This window comes from Melopsittacus undulatus, chromosome 2 (assembly GCF_012275295.1).
Source record: "Melopsittacus undulatus isolate bMelUnd1 chromosome 2, bMelUnd1.mat.Z, whole genome shotgun sequence".
In the NCBI taxonomy this organism is placed as follows: domain Eukaryota; kingdom Metazoa; phylum Chordata; class Aves; order Psittaciformes; family Psittaculidae; genus Melopsittacus; species Melopsittacus undulatus.
The window spans coordinates 19,754,241-19,768,120 of record NC_047528.1 but is presented as its reverse complement, the minus strand read 5'-3'; the positions used below and the strand labels follow the sequence as shown (position 1 = coordinate 19,768,120).

Genomic DNA, 13,880 nt, shown 5'->3' with positions numbered 1-13,880 from the left:
CCACAACTCCTCTGGGCAACCACTGCCAGTATCCAGCCACCTTCACACTAAAAGCATTCTCTAAGCGCTTCCCAGTAGCTGGTTGAGATTCAATTATAATCCCCATTGATTTAGTTGCTGCAAATGAAAAGGTTATCACAAGCTATGGAATAATTAAGCTTTTAAATTCTTCAGCTAAATAAAGCAGGTATTGCATTTTACAGCCACCACTATTTAGAGTTCAAAACATCAACATTTTAATTGACGTTAGTTCATGTTAATATATTTTAAACCAGCCTGCTGCATTCTAGGATTAAACACATCACCTCTAGATAACTCAAGCAGACAGGTGCTTGTCAGTTATCTTTCAGGAAGCAAAATAAGTCATAAAATTGATTTGTGGGAACAGGCTACTTCTGGTATTGAATTCTCTTTCAAAAAAACAGCAAAGCCACTTGCTACTCTAAACCAAGGAAAGAACAGGTTGCCAATCTCCTGTCAGTAGAAACAGTGACATGGTAAAACAATATTGGACACACTGTTTGGATTAACACGATGCACTAGGTTTTAGAAAGAAAGTACTAATTCTCTAGTGTTTCCTATCTTACCATCTTTTAAACTGGATTTTTAACAAGACAGAAACAAGCAGATACGAGCATGTACCTTTCAACTTAAGAGCTGAATTGTAAGACTATAATGACTGTACTGTCAGACAGTCATTTAAAAACATGAGGTGTTTCCCCAATATAGGGGCAACCTAAATGCTGATTTAAAAAGCCCTAAAAGGAATTACACAGTCTTTCCTTCTAAGGCTCCCTCCAACCACAGAAGCAGTTCAGGGGAAATACAGTCACAACACTGCCTCACCAAATCTCTGCTCTCAATAGATTTTAATGTCAATTAATACAAGTGCTTTCTAGCACTTTCACAGTTCATCTTCGTAAGGCTGTACAGATTTTGAGAGGCTGAGGGAGCTGGGTCTCTTTAGCTTGGAGGAGACTGAGGGGTGACCTCATCAGTGTTTATAAATATGTAAAGGGTGGGTGTCAGGATGATGGAGCTAGGCTTTTTTCAGTGATATCCAGTGATAGGACAAGGGACAATGGGTGTAAACTGGAGCATAGGAAGTTCCACGTTAACATCAGGAAGAACTTCTTTACTGTGAGTGACAGAGCACTGGAACAGGTTGCCCAGGGGGGTTGTGGAGTCTTCTACACTGGAGATATTCAAGGCCTGCCTGGACAAGTTCCTGTGTGATGTACTCTAGGTTACCCTGCTCTTGCAGGGGGTTGGACTAGATGATCTTTCGAGGTCCCTTCCAACCCTTGGGATTCTGTGATTCTGTGATATGTATGTCTATATATATATATATGTGTGTATATATATATATGATATATATATTAGATTGCAAATAAAATAAAATTCCAAGCACTTTGAGATGTTTCTGGAGATCAGCATTTCATAAATAATTTAAATAATATGTCTACCCAAGTTCTACAGTAATTACATGAAGCATCATCTTGCCACAACAGTTTATAACACCTTTAGCAAAGTCTAGATGCCACATGAATTAATTACGGTTGATTTTCACATACTGCATAAAAAGGTGCTCATTAACACACTGAATACATTACCCCAAAGGTATCTCCTGTCAGCAGTCAAAATGCTCAGTGCTAGAACAGAAGACCAAGTCAAACAATGGTGTTGGCTTGTCTGAAGACCAGAAACCAAACTGTGTTGATCACTTTGGCTAGCTTCCTTTCACATAGTTCAGTCTAGAAGGTACAGCTTTCCTTTGCATTCCTTGTGCCACAGCACAAGTACATGGAAGAACACACTCAAGTTAACAGAAAGATTTACAGTGCATTAAGAGGGTTACAATTTTTCACACCATGAAGATGTGTTGCCAAAGAAAAAAGGTAGAACAGTGTTATCACATGGCATTCAGGTGCCAGTTCTACAGGACCCTGGAAGAAAGATGACACTAGGGCCACATCAAAGGGAACCAGTCCTAGGTGAGGACTGAAACATCCACAGAACTAGCTGGTGTTTTGTAAATTGAAATTCATCCAGAACATAACTATTTCATCACAACATGGAGCAGAAGACAGATCCTACCCACCCATTTGTAGCTGGATTAATTATCATTAGAATCACACTTCCCCCTTCCTCCACACCCCCTTCTTTTAAATAAGCAAAAGCAGTAAGTTGTCACTGACCATGTCTTGATTCTTACCTGCCTCCTCATAGTACCTCCCTCCAGCACCATACCTAATGTCACAAAAGCTAACTTCCCAACTCAGTCTGATTTACCAGGGTTAAAGAGCAGTGACACAAAGCTGGATGCAGTAGGCTCAAACCTACATGCAGACTAGTGAAACTGAGCCAATGGCCTGTCCACCCAAGAAAATATTAGGAGGCCAGTTTGTGGACATTGCTTTGTGTGAAGGAAAGTCTCTCAAGTCCCCAGAGATCACAATTCCTCTGTTTTACATTGTGCAGCAAAAATGTTTGCTATCACTTACACATGGGACAAAGAAAGTAGCTCTGCACCCATGTACAGGTGGTTTATACCTGCAGAAGTAAGATTTCAGCCTGACAGGTGGTATCTGAATGAATGGAGAAGCTATATATACAAAAACACAAAAGGAAAGAAGTGGTAATGCAACTTGAAACACAGTATGTTAATGTACAGACAGAAATCTAATTAAGAAGAGTTCAATAAAGGAGTTTTTAAATACCTCGTTTTCAATGACAATCAGATGTAATTTATTATTATTTCTTTCCCATATATACACATATGAAAAAACTCAGGAGGAAAACCATAGTACAACAGATCCCTGTTGTAGAGAGCAGCTTTTTTCCTGCACTGAGTCCTGCAGCATTCAGAACAAAATCCACTGCCAAAAGGAAGGGAGGATTTTGTAGAAGCTTTCTTCAAAACCTTTACTCCATGAATGTATTTACTGAGTAAAGCATCACGGCACTCACAGGTATGAGCTGAAAATGCTCCCGGTGTGTTGTGTGTTGTCGTTGTCCTCCCCCCCCCATCCCATAGATTATGTCCTCCCAAGTAGAGGTGAATCCCCTAGTCAAGCTTTTGCTTTATATAAGGAGCAGAGTTTCATACTGAATGCTGCTCACTCTGCCTGTGCTCCAAGCCAGCTGGCTACAGACAAACCTGAATCTGAAGACAGAATAAAGCTCCACTGAGAGCACATTCCCTTTGGATAGGAACTTGTTCACGTCTTCTGAAAAGAGCAGAGGCAGAAGCAAGCCAAATCTGTATGCAACATCACAGACCTGCCAACTTTATAATCTATGCTGAACAACCAGCACATTAAAAACCAGTGTGACTGCAAGACAGACCTGTACTTGCTCTCTCTATGCTTCAAGCTGTGGGAACACCAACAGGCTCTGATGCTGTCAGCAGGACATGCCATGTTAGCTCCAGCACAGCATTTTTCTATGATCATTTCCTTGCTCCCAGTTGGCTTGAAACACAGGCAAAACAAATGGTGTCTGCAGAAGAAAACCCTCTGCAAACATGACATTCCAGACTGTGGATGAGCCTGGTGGTAGACTTCACTGATTAAATACCATATATTCATCTGTTAAAACAAAGCACACATCATTTATGTGCACAGATCTTTAATTTGACAGCAATGAAGTACTTTAGGGCTGTCTACAGACTTCTGATGACCAGAGAAATCCACAAAAGGAAAATTTCAGTATATAGATTGCATAAGTAGCCAGTTCCTTAGCAACAATCCTAAGAGGATCTGAATATGCAATGTAACAGGCAGATTAGGCCCAAGACCAAACCTGGAGAAATGAAAGCTAGACATTACTCACAAGTCAGACAAGTGAAAAGTGAATTATCCACACTTTGGCAGTCATTGTACAATACCAAAATGTGGTCTTATCAGACATCCTTGAATGTAACTAGGGCATTAGCCATTCTTCTCCATTTTCTGAAGCTTAAGGATGTCAGTATTGAGCAAGTGCCTGATAAAACCGTAAATGAAACTCAATGACAATACAAAAACAAACTGGCTATAAATTAACTTTAGACACATAATTGGCAGCTACTGGGCAAGAAAGATCAGAAAATCACTTGGAAACTTCTCCAAAAATATCAACTCAATGTTTAGTAGCAACAAAAACTTTTAAAATTCTTAGGGAGCTAATGACAAAACAGAAGTCTGTTTTGATTATGATCCCAAGCCCTCAACACTCCAACTAGAAACCCCCCAACATACTCTCACTTATATATCCAAAGCAGAAACAACAATTATCAGAAATACAAAACAGTTCCTATTCAAAAAGAGTATTAACAGATCAGGACACTCCAACCTGGAAAGGATATCACTCAGAGAACATGATAAAGACTTAATAAAATCACAGATGATGATGGCAATACACGAGATGAAATCACCTGTCATTTTTATAATGCAAGAACCAGAAGATACTAAAAGAAACAGATCAGCTGCTGCTGTGGGACATTCTTGCCAGGGGTCATGGGGATTGCACTTTTTCCTGACCAATCCAAACCCATCTAAGCTATTCTACAGATGGTAGGTTCACAAATGCTCATTACATAGGATGATTCAGGTGGACCTCCAGCTCAGAAATCCTACATCACTGTCTGCTGGAACGGGGAACATGCTGTGTCTTTTGTGCTCTAAACATAGGCTATTTCCTATCACCGCAAATTGAAGACTGAACCTACTGGGACCCATATCCCAAGCTCCATGCAGGCTTTCTTACATTCTTAAACCATTTCCGTTTTAAAAGTGAAGGAAACTGATGAAACAAAAATTTCTTTTTTAGGATCAGAATTATCAGCACAAACAACAGCAGCTGATTATTAAACAGGCTCTGAAGAAACCTCTTTTTCATTCATTAAGAAATATTATTCCTCTTGCAAGCACTCCAGGCATTCTAGAATTGCTGGCTGTGGCGTCAACTGCCAGGTGTGCTGTGTAGGCTACTCCATATGGAGCTGACATAGTCTGCCTCAACAGTAGGCTACAGGTTTGTCCAGTCAGTGTCATTTTGATGTATGTGCTTAATTCAGTTTACATGATGTGATCACACACATACATACAGAAAAGGCTTAAGAAGTTCTAGCACATTAAGACAAACTGAAATCTCAATCAAATGTGTCATTTGATGCCAAGAGGCAGAAGAGTTTGCTCATTTCATCTTGTACAACTGAAAGCCAAAAATAACTCAAGTGTCAGTTCCATTTCTTGTACCAATTTCTCTCACATTAGAAAAATTCCTGGTTTTCTATGCCATAGTCTTTTTGTTGTTGATCGTGCGCTGGGGAAAAGAGGTACTTGAGGGTTTTTTTAAACTTATAAATCTTAGAGGCTCTTGTATAAAGCCATAAAATAGAAGAGCATAAAAGAAATGCACTAGCAGTATATTATATTGTATTATATTAGATCAGTGGCAATGTCCTCTATCATAATTTTGTTATTTAAAACAAGCCATCTTAAAGCTTTTAAATTTATTCAGGTTTTCAGCAGGAGTCAAATACTTGCAGGAAGTTCCAGATACTTACTTAAGCTGCTAAGCTGGCGTATGATAGCAGCAAGGGTGCTATTCGTTACACATTCCAGTTCACTAGTGATTCCCTCTGGCAGAGCTCCTCGGCAGAGATGCCGTGGTTCAATGTTCCTTTTCACCAAAGGCATGGTTCACAACCTAGAATTTAAAGAAAAATATGTATTATATTTACAAAAATGAACTGAAGAACTATGAATCTGTGTAGCACACACTCCGAGTTTTTTCCTACAAAATATACTTCACCTTTCTTCTTTTAAAGCTCTTGCTTCAGCCTTCCTGCTGTAAGATACTGTGCAATTCCTACTGAGGCACTGGAGTCATGCACTCAAACCAGACCATAAGAACAATGCAGATAAGCAGAGGATGCAGGCCATGTAGATAACAAACATTTTTCTCCTTAGATTTGGTGTAAAATATACTGTATACACAGACTGGGCTTCAGTACTGGATCAAAGGACTTGAGTGCACATTTGCATTCACGAAAACCTGGCAGTGCCCGCAGGAGAGATCACTGGCTGGAGCAAGCTGGCTTGCTGCCTTGGTAATCAGGCCACCGATGGACTGTCCACCCATGTGTACACCCCCTGACTACATTAGACACTGACCTACCCTTGCTCCAACAGTTTTCAGTCAAAATGATAAACTCATCTAAGAAATAAGGAGAAGAGTGTTGCAGGAATAGGCTGGGCGAGAATAAGGAAGAAGCTGACTTGTGAGGAAAAAGACAGTTTTCCACAGGTGGTGCTGAATAACAGTCTGAACAAGGTAAAAGAATGTATTGAACAGATTTCGGGAACATGCCAGATGTGGGAAGACACTGATCTGAAAAAACAAAGGTTATCAGAACTGGTTTTCTTGGGGAAATAAAAGAAATTAGGATGGGGTGACAACAAACACCAAAAGAGATGTCAAAGCATCACAAAAGGCACAATGGCACAGAAAACACTATCCTGCAGAAAGGAGCTTTGAGAGCAAAGATGACCTTCATCAGTGCACCCAGCTTTTCCCCACCACCTCACACGATGCACTGGGGTTAGTCAGAAGCTGGCTTCACGCTGCCCAGCTAATTGCCTGCTGCCTCTTGAAAACACCTACCACTTCAGCAGGAACACTAATTTAAGTCCCTTCTCTTCATCATGTTATTTCTTGCCTATAAAAGCTAATTTGAAGAAAACACCCAAGTGTACTTAGAGCTTCTCTTTTTCTCATCAATTCATTATGAAATGATCCAATGTGTTCCAAAGCTAGCAAGGGAGACAGACCAAGACATCTCATTTCATAGAATCATAGAATAGTTAGGGTTGGAAAGGACCTCAAGATCATCTAGTTCCAACCCCCCTGCCATGGCCAGGGACACCTCACACTAAACCATATCACCCAAGGCTTACATCCAGCCTGGCCTTGAACACTGCCAGGGATGGAGCATTCACAACCTCCCTGGGCAACCCATTTCTTTAAAGACCAGGTTAAAACACAACAGTGCTGAGGGCAGGGGAAAAGCAACTTTCATTTTTGAATGCATTATTTAAATTAGCCTCATTTCAGCACAAAGTTTAATTCCAAAAGATAAACTGAGCACTGATGAGTAAATATATGCAACAGATTAAGCGATGCATTAACTGCTCATGATCAGAGGAAGAAAAAAAAAGAGACAAACAAAAAATAGGCCTACAATTTCAAGTTTGTTCTAGTTTAAAACCTTGTAAAAAAAGCTCTTTACTAGGTGTTCCTGCCCTTAAAGCACAGCCACCCTTCTAGTCACTGCTAGATGAACTTCACAATTAGATGAACTTCATCTTTCTTAAAGAAAATTAATGAGAAGTTACATGTATTTTGAAAATAAATTCACCTAGCAGGAGGTTAAACAAGACATAATAAGCCTCTGAATTACAGGGGCTTCGTCAGACTCTAATAGGCTTGGGGGTAGTATGTTATCAGGTACAAAAAGGAGTTGGCAAAAGCAGTTCCAAAGCCTTCCACGTTCATCTTCCACTTGTAGTCACACTTCAGCCCTGTTTACTAGAGGAAATATCCACTGTGATATTCTGTGACATATTTAGCATATCGGCATTTAGTAAATCATACTAAATTTTACAACATAGAGAGTAAATAACTTTCCTTCCACCCCGAAATAAATGGAAAACATAGGGCAAGTAAGTTATTTTCAAAAACTGTATTGGTTCAGAAGACTGCGACCAATCATAGCTGATTATTTTCTTATACATTTTACCCCAGCTAGGCGCACAGCACAATCACCTGTAGGATAAATAGGTCCAGTTCCGCTCCCTGCAGAGAGCCACCAACATAGCTGGCCTTAAACCACCAGCTGCATCTGGCACAAGGGTCTAGAAAGATGCTATACTACATATATATAACTGGCTGTACTACAAATGTATGAGACATTCTCATCAGGCCAGCAAAATGGGAGCAGGAGTCAAAGTGGAAAGAACACTAAGAGGGCGAGATGTCACCACTTAACATCTCACTAAATCCACGCGTGCCTCATTGGACATGGATCAGACAGAACATCTGACTGGACTCTTACCAGAGCACAGATGGACACTGCTCAAACCCTACAGAAATCAGCAACTGCACAGCTAGCCCGACTTGATTTCCACACACATTCTGAAAGGACAGGACATCAGAAGTTTGAATTAACTTAGATCAGACCATTAAAAATTCCCATTAGGCATGCTCTCTCAGTGTTCTCATCTCCCTTTTTCTTCCATTTTTCCCCCCATCATAATAAGTTGCATAACTGCCTTTTGTTTTAAAATTAGAAAGCACTTATTTCCAGTAGTTATTGCCACAGAGGCAAGCGGGGTACAGAAACAGATAATTGATGCATTTCTGCTTTTCTTTCCATAATTCCCTTGCAGTTGTGAGAGTATCTCTCTGTGTCAGCTCAGACCACCCTCCTCTGGACAACAGCTGTTAAACTGTGTGTAAGTTAAGACATTGCCTTGGCAAGTTAGATTTGAAAAAACAACAAAAAAGTCAAGTAGAAAGCAGATGTACAGTCACAAACATGAAAGAAGACAAACACAATGTACGATCTTCCCAAACAACAGCAGAGTGTGGCTATTATAAGAGACAAGTTGGGTTTTCAAGTATCTGAGCAACTGGCAAAACCTCAAAGCACCAGCTGTTCCCCAAACCCCCATTTTGCCCTTTCACATCCCCAAAAGGCACTGTAATTCACATTAGCACTAAAAATATGAACCTGGATTTCATGGTTCTTTAAGTTCTTTATATATTCACTAATACCACAAAACAAGTGCCTCTATAATTGTATTTCCTTCTTACATTTTCTCAAAGACATTGTTCAATCCTTTCTTTAAACTCTTCAGAGGTTTCTTCTCATATCCTCTAGTAAAATATAACAAAGCTGTCAATTTTTACCATGAAAAGGAGCTTTTCATACATCCAACCTAAATTCTCCCTGAACATACTCTATTATTTTCAGGGAGCTTTATCAGTTTTCACTGATGAATCCCACAGACCCAAACTACTGTAATTCTCCTTCTATGGAGAATTAAAACAAGAGATGGACAGAATATGCAGCTTGTCATAAGAAATGCACCATGTGGGATTCCACCCAAAATTAAGCACCTAAATTTATGATTACACATGTGAGCTCCATGTCCGTGTCCCCCTTGAGAGCTCAGCAGAAACAGAGAGCACCTAAATCACTGTATTTATTGGCAAATAGAAACAAGAACGATACCATGAGCTCAAATATGAAACGCACTCTGCTATGTAAGCCACCAAAATTGAGGTGTTTGAATCCAGAACTGATTTTCACCTCCCCAAAAACAGAGAAATACAACCAGTTTGCTCACCTCTAGCCCCACAATGAAGTTACACTACCTTCCTACTCACACCCTCTCCATGCATAGGGCATTTTGACTTTTCAGATATTTGCAGACTGTTACATTTTTCCACACCTCATGTCCTCACAGTTCAAATTTTCATCTCTGAATGGCACCCAATTTGACAATACAGCACATTTTCTTATTCTGGAATTGTAAGTACAGACAGTCTGCAAATGCCCCACCTTCAAAATGTATGTATGTGCTAGACAGGAAGACAAGGGAAAGCAAGAAGATGAAAGATCCCAAAAATTAGGAGATGCTCTCCATCCCCATTTTTTTCCCAGGGAGTCAGTACAATCAGATTTCCCTGTCCTCCAAAGGGCCCTCATCCTTCACTACAAGACACACAAAAAGACTACATGGCTCTTTAATATTGAAGTTATTTATATATTCACTAATATTGCAAAACAAATGCCAATTCATTATACAGCCTCAACAGGCTGGATCTTTTTGGACATGTGGAAGGTTGGCTGGTAACAAGTAGGTCCATAAAATATATTTAGGTTGTAAATAACAAAAAAACAAACAGCAACCCATCCCCTGTTGTCCTTTCTCTTGCCATTACTTAATGTCTCAATTTCCTTATCTCAAAGGAAGGAAAGGAATACACATGCATTTAATGCACATCACTTTCTGTTTTCTCTTTGTCCTAAATGACAAAGATTCACAGACATGATGTATGTGAACCTTTCTTACTTATCATCTGTCAGTGTCATTTACTACTTTATCAGTAATGACAAATTAATAATGTGAACTAAAACTAGCATATGTAACCTGGAAATCATTATTTTAAGTTCATGATTCACCTACTGTCATTCATCTGTACTTTTTAAAGCTTGGGGGTTTTTAAACTGGCTTCATTCAAACTAAAACAACGTTCTGTATATTGCAAAAGAATATAAAATATTCAGCCATCAGTTATTGCATAACACTGCCCCAATGCGCCAGGATTATTTGATATTTCACAGAATCATAGAATAGTTAGGGCTGGAAGGACATTAAGATCATTTAGTTCCAATCCCCCCACCGTGGGCAGGGACACCCCACATTAAACTATGTCACCCAAGGCTCTGTCCAACCTGGCCTTGAATACCACCAGGGATGGAGCATTCAGAGCTTTCCTGGGAAACTCATTCCAGTGCCTCCCCACCCTAACAGTAGAGAACTTCCTCCTTGTCATGGTTTGAGCATGTTTTGAGGGTGGTTTTGTTCAAGTTTTTTTTCCAGCCAGGTGGAGGAGGGGAGTCTGGGAGGAAGGAGAGACAAGACACCTGACCCAGGCTAGGCAATGAGGTATTCCATACCATAGCACGTGATGCCCAGGATGCATACTGGGAAAGAGAGGGCTGGAGGGGTAGAGCTGAGGAGGAAAATGGAGGAGGGAGCACATGGTGCTCGGCCGGGCAGGGTGGAGTGAGTTATGGGTTGGTGGCTGGTGGGGTGTTGTATTCTTTTCACTTGCTGTTTGCTGTATCATTATTATTTGTAGTAGTAAATGGCAGTAGGGGTTTTGTGTTATGCCTTAGCAATTAAACCGTTCTTATCTCAATCTGTGGGGGCTACATTCTTTGGATTCTCCTTCCTAACTCTCCGGGAGTTGGGGGACTTGGTTTAAACCACGACACTCCTTATATCCAGCCTAAACCTCTGCTGTTTAAGTTTTAACCCATTACCCCTTGTCCTGTAACTACAGTCCCTAATGAAGAGTCCCTCTCCAGCATCCCTGTAGGCCCCCTTCAGATACTAGAAGGCTGCTATGAGGTCTCCATGCAGCCTTCTCTTCTCCAGGCTGAACAGCCCCAACTTTCTCAGCCTGTCTTCATACAGGAGGTGCTCCAGTCCCCTGATCATCCTCATGGCCCTCCTCTGGACTTGTTCCAACAGTTCCATGTCCTTTTTATGTTGAGGACACCAGAACTGCACACAATACTCCAGGTGAGATCTCACAAGAGCAGAGTAGAGGGGCAGGATCACCTCCTTCGACCTGCTGGTCATGCTCCTTTTGATGCAGCCCAGAATACAGTTGGCTTTCTGGGCTGCGAGCACAGACTGAAGCTGGCTCATGTTCATTTTCTCATTGACTAACACCCCCAAGTCCTTCTCTTCAGGGCTGCTCTGAATCTCTTCTCTGCCCAACCTGTAGCTGTGCCTGGAATTGCTCTGACCCAGGTGTAGGACCTTGCACTTGTCATGGCTAAACTTCACGAGGCTGGCATCAGCCCACCTCACAAGCGTGTCAAGGTCCCTCTGAATGGCATTCCTTCCCTCCAGCGTATCAACTGAAAATTTATCAAAAAGCATCTAAACAAGACTAATTTTTAATAGCATTTTCTATTTATTCTGCTTCTATCAAGGATGCAATTCCTCTCTCAGCCACATAACTATGGACCCACTATCAAAACAAAATAAAGCTTTATTAACCATCATAATTACATTTTAAGTATTGAACACTTCTATTAGCACTATCCCAATCAATGGGACAGTGTGCAAATAGTGAATAGACAAGTTTTTCACACTTCCCCTAGTTTTTTAATGCAACTCTTTCCATTTTGCTACTGACTTTGCTGAAGCAAGGGCAGACATTTCTCAGAAGCATGCACAAAGTCCGACAGAACTCTATTCCTTAAGGATACCTAAAAATCACAAACATTGTTTTCTTATCCGCAGCAAATCACATCTTTCAACAAGACAACACATGTAAAGTGAAACGCCTAGAAAACATCCGCCTCACAGGAGTAGCTAAAATTTAATGTATAGCCAACTCTATCAATATCATTTCCACTGATCTTCCTCCTGATTGCCAGAGCTACAGAAAAGCCATAACAGTCAAGACTGGAATAAAACCAGGTTTTTAATTCTTAGCATCTGAGCACCACTTCTGATCTTCCTCTCCCATCTTACCAACTTAAGTATTAGCAACAATGAACTGGCACTGAAATCCCTAAAGCCATTATCTTTATTAGGGAGAGCTCTCATTTTATTGTCTGTTCCAATGAGCTATTTCTGGATGTTCACCAACTTGGAGGTTGTTTTGTACTTTTTTATTTGGCTGTGGTTTTGTCTATGCTCTTCAGGGCAGATTTTATGGTCCAGTGATATTATGAAGGAAACCAAGACATTAAGCGATGACAAGAGAAAGGACAACAGGGGAGGGAATGGTGGCTGGTTTTCTTTATTTACAAACTAAATATGTTTTATGGACCTACGTGTCCCCAGCCAACCCTCCACATCTTCAAAAGCTCCATAAGCACAAGAATTTTGAGTAGGTAGTTACCTCTGCTAACACTGTGGGCCTTCAACACAAAAAGTTTACAGAGTTTTAAAAGGTGAACATATTAATTCAGTAATTTCCTCTAAAAGTCGGGAGAGAAAAAAGAAAACAGATCTCCATAGCACAGAACATTTGCAGTTACCTTAAATTTAGCTCTCATCAGAAATTCACACTAACATTAACTCTAAACAAGCATACACAAGATTATCATGAATACAGGAAGGAAAAGCCCCGAGAATGATTTAACCTGAAACTAAGTAGCTATTGTTTCCACAAAAGTGTGGACTGTACTATAAAAGAGGTTTTGAAATACAATCAGAAATTATGAAGACAAGTCAGAAATCTGTGTTATTCTCACTAAAGATTGCTGTATGATTTTTTTTTGTGACCTTTGTTCTACAGCCCCATCTTTGCAATACCTCTTGACAGTCATTCAAGAAGCAGTGCATCTGCCATGTTCTAATAGTGTTAAAGGTCTCATTCGACTTAAGTACTTGTGTCTACAGTTCACCACCTAATACACATGCCTCTATGAACACAACTGAGGGATCACTTTCAAGTTACTGCTTTAATCTTTTTCTTCCCAATAGAAATTAAATACTCTAAAACTGCAATCCCAACAGTAACTCTTCATCACAGTATCTTTTTCCCACAGTTTCTAAGTAAATAAGAACTTATCATTATGAAGGAGAGATACATCATGACAAATTTTCATCAGGTCCAAATTAAAGAACATATACATGTCATCCAACTAAATTACTTCACCATTGTCAAAGGAAGAAATAGATATTTCTTGTTCTCTGCTAAGGAAGCAAGTGTCCAGTCAGTAGTAGCCCAACTGAGGTTACTGCATTGTTTCATCTCTATTTCCAGGGATACAACTACAGTTCTTTTCAGGCCCATCTAAAACATATCTATGGAAAATATATATCCATATCCATATATTCCATAGATATTTCCCCCCTCCCCCCCATTAAGTTTTTTCATCATCCTAGTTAAGAGATTTTGTAGTTTATATTCACTTTTTTTGCATTCACTTATTTTGCAGTTTATATTCACAGCATTTTGTCACACTGCCCAATATGCAAAAAACCTTGCCAGTCAATTAGTTTGGCTATTTTACCACTCTGTCACTTAAATCTTCATACTTTCTAGAGATGCTTTCTGATTTTTAGAAA

The 13,880-nt window shown here is 40.0% G+C and overlaps 1 protein-coding gene across 2 annotated transcripts in view; it reads right to left on the bottom strand.

Moving 5' to 3' along the window:
- Positions 1-13,880, bottom strand: part of WASF3 (WASP family member 3) — a 67,290-nt gene that overhangs the window by 20,133 nt on the left and 33,277 nt on the right. For both annotated transcript variants that reach the window (XM_034060168.1, XM_034060167.1), the window contains exon 4: positions 5,552-5,694. In XM_034060168.1, coding sequence (XP_033916059.1) covers positions 5,552-5,684 — 133 coding nt within the window. In that variant the 5' untranslated portion in view covers positions 5,685-5,694. The remainder of the gene's footprint in view (positions 1-5,551; positions 5,695-13,880) is intronic.